Source organism: Lathyrus oleraceus, chromosome 2, assembly GCF_024323335.1.
Source record: "Lathyrus oleraceus cultivar Zhongwan6 chromosome 2, CAAS_Psat_ZW6_1.0, whole genome shotgun sequence".
NCBI classification, from domain to species: domain Eukaryota; kingdom Viridiplantae; phylum Streptophyta; class Magnoliopsida; order Fabales; family Fabaceae; genus Lathyrus; species Lathyrus oleraceus.
In genome coordinates, this window is record NC_066580.1 from 145,701,522 (window position 1) to 145,706,835 (window position 5,314).

Below are 5,314 nucleotides of genomic sequence, written 5' to 3' on the forward strand. Positions count from 1 at the left end.
CCGTAGACATTTATCATGTTACGCAGAATGGGCAAATTCCATTTAGGTCATTCATGTCCATCAGCATGCTTCGTGGAGTACCCATCAACTGTCTTTATGGTCATCCAGTTACAGACAATGTTTGATCAACAATAAGGCACTCGACTCTACATCTAGGGTCCATAGTGGATTCAGGTCGAAGGGTGGTATACAACATTATCACCATGAGAATTGTAACAGCCCAATTTTAGTAATTAGTTCGTATATTATTATTATTATATTATATTTAATTATTTGGAGTGTTAAGTAATTAATCGGTTGTTAGGTAGTATAATGATCGAGTATATTAATTAATTTGGTGTGTTAATTAATTATTTAGTTGATATAATTAAATAATCGAATTAACTAACTTGGTGTGTATAGTGAGTGGTTTAATTTATTTAAATTTAAATAAGAGATATTTAAATATTAGGTTTTATTGGACCTAGTAATTAAATTAGATGGATATAATGATTTAAGCCCAAAGAGAATACTAATATAAATAGTAAGAGGTGAGGAGAGTGAGAGTTAGAATTCAGTTGATCATTGAAGGCAATAGAGAAAGAGGAGAGGAAAAGTAAAGAGAAGCTAGGGTTTCCATCAAATTGAAGAGGTAAGGGGGGAATCCTTATTATTATGGGTTAGTATGATTGGGTCAATGGGTAGATGTATGTTTAGGTTAAAATCCCTAATTTGCATGATTTTAGGATTGTTAGGTTTTGATGATTATGCTTGATTGTGGTGATTGATTGTGTTAAAACTGCAAATTAACGTTATATATTTGGATTATTGTGTGAGTTATAATTTTCTGAATATTTGGTTTTTTACGGAATTGAAATCGGAGGTCCGGAAGTCCTCCAACAGTGAAAACCGCGGAAAATTCTGCATGCTGTCCGTCACACTCGCGGCCTGTTTTTATGTTTTATTGTCGAAATCGTTTTGGTCATAACATTTGATCCGTAAGTCCAAATAGAGTGTCGTTCGAAGTGTTGGATAGCTGAAACAGAGGACTATAACTTTGTTTCAGGAATAAAATAATTTTGGAGATTATTTCATGGACGTTCTGGGGGTTGAAGAAGATGAAAATTATGTTGGAAAATTTAATAAACAATAACTTTTAGTAATGCCTTCGTGCACGGTTTTGATCATAACTTTTAACTCGTAAGTCCGATTTTGGTGGCGTTTGAAGCGTTAGAAAGCTAATGCTCATACCTAAAACATGGTATTGATTGTTAATATGTTTTAATAATATTCACATGCCTACTGTATTGATAAATATATTGGGTTATACGTTTGGTTGATGAATCGTTGCATTGTTGTAATATGATTGCGTGATAATTATGTTGTTATGTCGATGATGTTAAGATGTTGATGAGTTGTTGTTATTTATTGATATTATTCATGTGGTAACATGAATTGGTTATTGCATGATGAATGGTGTGATGCATAATTATGAATGATATATTGTTATGAATGTGTATATGTGCCATTGGTGGATTGTGAATGATATATTGTTTGAATGTGTATATGTACCATTGGTGGATAATTCATAGAGTTGAGTTATGATGATATGTGGAATGTTCAGATGGTAGAGATGATCTTAATTGCATATGTGTTGGTATGTGTGCATTCATTCATAGCATGGTCGACTTCATTGTGGAAGTGGTGAAACTGTGGGTTCACATGAGCACTCATTGATCCTTAATTGGAAATAGGTGAGGTAGATGTAGCACTCATTGATCCTTAATTGGAAACAGGTGAGGTAGATGTAGCACTCATTGATCCTTAATTGGAAACAGGTGAGGTAGATGAGCACTCGTTGATCCTGAATTAGAAATAGGCGAGGTAGATGAGCACTCGTTGATCCTTAATGGAAATAGGCGAGGTAGTAGATGGTACCACATGCATAGAGTCACATGTCTTGCATTGAGTCACATTAGAGTCATGTGATAGTTGAATGTTTGCATGGTTGTGATTGTGATGTGTGTATGAGATGTGGTAATTGAATTTGGTGATGTTTGGATACTTAACTTGGTGAAATATGTGATTATGTGATAATTGTGATTATGTGTATATTTAAGAATATTGCATTGAATTTTAGTATTAACTTCTTGAGTGTTAATGTATGTTTGAAACATGTGAAATAAATGTTAGTTAATATTATTGACATGATTATCCAAGGTGTGATGAATTCCTTTAATTATTGATTTAATCATTGTGCCTTATTATGCTATTTCATAATGATTTGAATTCTCACCCTTTCTGTTTGAATGTTACCTTTACATGGGTATCGTGCAGATACTCCAGAGTAGTATCACTGAAGTAAGAGGACGGTAGCTCGCTCGAGATTAGCTGGAGAGTTTCCGTATTTTAGTTTGACGATTAGGTAATGAGTCAATGCTCTGGTCATGTAACACTGGGTAGATTGGTAGTATCGAACTCATATCTCATTAGAGATGCAGTATGTTATTACTTGAGTTACGTTATCTTGAGATGATTGTTGAGAGATGATCATGGTATGAGACATGGATCATTTTATGAAATACATGAGTATTCTTTATTTTCCGCTGCAAACGCATATGCTTGAATATTCATGATAATTGAGATGTGTTATTTTAAATGACCAGGTGTATTGTTGGTTTTTGAAAGCTTTTAGTTTTTAAAAACGTCGATGTGACGCCTTTTTGTTTATATGCGTGCTTATTTACTCTGATTATATGCTAAGTAATTTGGGGTAGAAAAAGGGGTGTTACAAGAATAACTTATGACACTTTGTATAACATTCTATATAGTATTCTCATAGCGGGTCAATCTAGTATAAATATTACTCCTAATATTCATACCTATGTTTAAGACTTGATAACTCCTTATCCATGATCTATGAGATGTGATCATCAGTCCATATACATAATAGTCTTAATGCTTTAATGTTATCCCATTTCACAACAAAGCTCGACTACAGATACTTTAAGAATAATGTCCTTATGTTTAATGGGATCTCATGATTAAGTCACACTTGATACATTAAACGGACTAACTATTCTAGGGACCTTATTAAACAAACATAATAAGGAAAAATCCTTTTATTATTAATAAATAATTCGATACAAGTACCAAAAGTCTTGGCCTCTAGGGCTTACACCAACACATCATTTCATCATACATTGTCATTACATCATAATAAAAAATTTGCACATTCATTTTCCAGGAATCCAAGAGCCAAGTTTGTTGATTGAGTACTCAAGACAAAGTATGACTTATGACAGAAGAGGCATTCACAATTACAAGCTTGTGGAGTCGCGGTTGAAAGTTTTGAGAGGACTAGGGGCACGTATGATTCTTGAGTACAAAGAAGAGTTCAAAAAGACTTATGGCAATCTCCTAGGAATTCGTAATACTGAAGTTAACACCATTGTTGTGCACACTCTTGTGCAATTTTATGATCCTATGTTGAGATGTTTTACCTTTCAATATTATCAGTTAGCACCTACTCTGGAAGAATACTCTCATATTTTGGAGATTGGGATTAAGAATCGAGTTCCTTTTGTCTGCACTAAAGAACTCCCCAAGTCTCATATCCTTGATGAAGCCCTTCATCTAGATAAGAAGGAAGTAGAGTTGTATCTTAAGCTTAAGGGTGGAATTCATTGTTTTACCTCGAAGTTTCTGGTAGATAAGGCCACTACTTTTGCCGATGTTGGAAGCTGGATGGCTTTCAATGCTGTTCTAGCTTTACTCATCTATGAGATTATATTGTTTCCTAATATTGAAGACTTTGTGGATCTGGATGTTATACATATTTTTCTAACCAAGAATTCTATTCCTACTATTCTTGTTGATACTTACTATTCTATCCACGTAAGGACTCGGAAGAAGAAAAGAACTATTGTATGTTGTATTCCTTTATTGTATAGATGGTTTATTTCACATGTACACAACAAAGGTCCTTTCATTGAGAATAAAGAAAATCTGAAGTGGTCTCAAAGGATCATGTCCTTGAATGCTGAAAATATTTCCTAGTACTCTAGAAGCTACGACAATGTCAAGCTCATCCTCAATTGTGGTGACTTTACTAGTGTACCTCTTCTTGTTACAAAAGGTGGAATCAACTACAATCCGAGATTGGCACTACGTCAGTTGGGATACCCTATGGTGGACAAACCTGATTCCAAGCATGTGGAAGATTTTGCCTTGTATGAAGGGGTCGATAATCCAGAGTTACTCAAGAAGATTATCAATGCTTGGGGAGAGATATGTCCTAAAGAAAGAGATGAAATGGGTAAGAAGAACTACATAGCCAGGGAAGCTTATACCAGATGGGTTAAGGATATGGTTAAAGAGATATTGTTGCCATTTCCATCAGAGTCGTCTATGAGCATCAAAACTCCCGAACTTATTGTTAATCATATCTCTGAAGTTGACAAGTTGAAGGGAATTATCAAGGAATTAGAGAAAGAGAGCGCGGATCTCTGATCTAACCTTGGTAAGATTAAATTGGAGAAAGAGAAAATGAGGCTCAATCTGAATCAAAAAAGGGAAAGGTCACTTCAAGCGGATAATGAGGTTCAAGTTGAGTTGTACAAGAGAAGGAAGGTAGGCAAAGAATTGAAGGGAACTTGTGCCAGTCTATCAGCCTAGAAGAAGCAGTTAGGAAAGACTCAATATCAAGCCTGCAAACTGGAGATCAACTACAAGGATCAAATCAAGAAACTTCAAGACCAATTGGAAGTTTGCAAGAAGGGGTTGAAATATGAACAAAGTTGTGTCAAGCAGATCGAGGTTACTCTTTATCAGTGCCAGAGTGAGCTAGACCAAAGGTTTGAAGAGATCCGAGTGTTGAGGGATCCAACACATAAGGATATGGAGAATACCAATATGCTCAAACAAGAGACTGGTCATTGGGAGAGGTGCGGGGGTCAACTTCAAAGGCTCATGGATCAGAAGGAGACATTTTTGCGAGATCTCTTGGATAGACCTAATCACACCTTATTGCACAAACTTTTTAAAGATTCACAATATTGGAGGGAAAGGCATGTGCACCTGACCCAATTTTCTAAACCATGCCATGGAAGACCTGTCAGAATTGTTGAAGAAAGCCTTTGTTGTAGTGTTTCCGCATAATGATCCTTGGATTGTATTCCATTTCATCTATGTTGTAGGGTGGTGTTTGATAGATTTAAAGCTGAGCTTACTGTAGCCCGTCAGGCAGATTCTTGATTTGTACATGTACTCCTTTTTTGGATATTGAATAAAAAGAGTTTCTTTGTTATCTGCTTCATATATTGTCTCTGTCTTT

General features: G+C 35.3%; 1 protein-coding gene across 1 annotated transcript; it reads left to right on the forward strand.

The window, feature by feature from the left end:
* Nucleotides 1-3,270: 3,270 nt before the first annotated feature.
* LOC127122330 (uncharacterized) lies at nt 3,271-4,491 on the forward strand. The gene is made up of 2 exons (XM_051052682.1): nt 3,271-3,906; nt 4,039-4,491. Exons 1-2 carry the CDS (start codon nt 3,271-3,273, stop codon nt 4,489-4,491), a joined length of 1,089 nt encoding a protein of 362 aa, XP_050908639.1.
* The last annotated feature ends 823 nt before the right edge of the window (nt 4,492-5,314 follow it).

What these genes read in the sequence shown, in the direction of transcription:
- LOC127122330 (XM_051052682.1), top strand. Translation starts at nt 3,271, where the DNA reads ATGACTTATGACAGAAGAGGCATTCACAATTACAAGCTTGTGGAGTCG. An exon ending in GGAAGAAGAAAAGAACTATT is followed by an intron (nt 3,907 to 4,038) that starts GTATGTTGTATT and finishes AATATTTCCTAG; the next exon opens with TACTCTAGAAGCTACGACAA.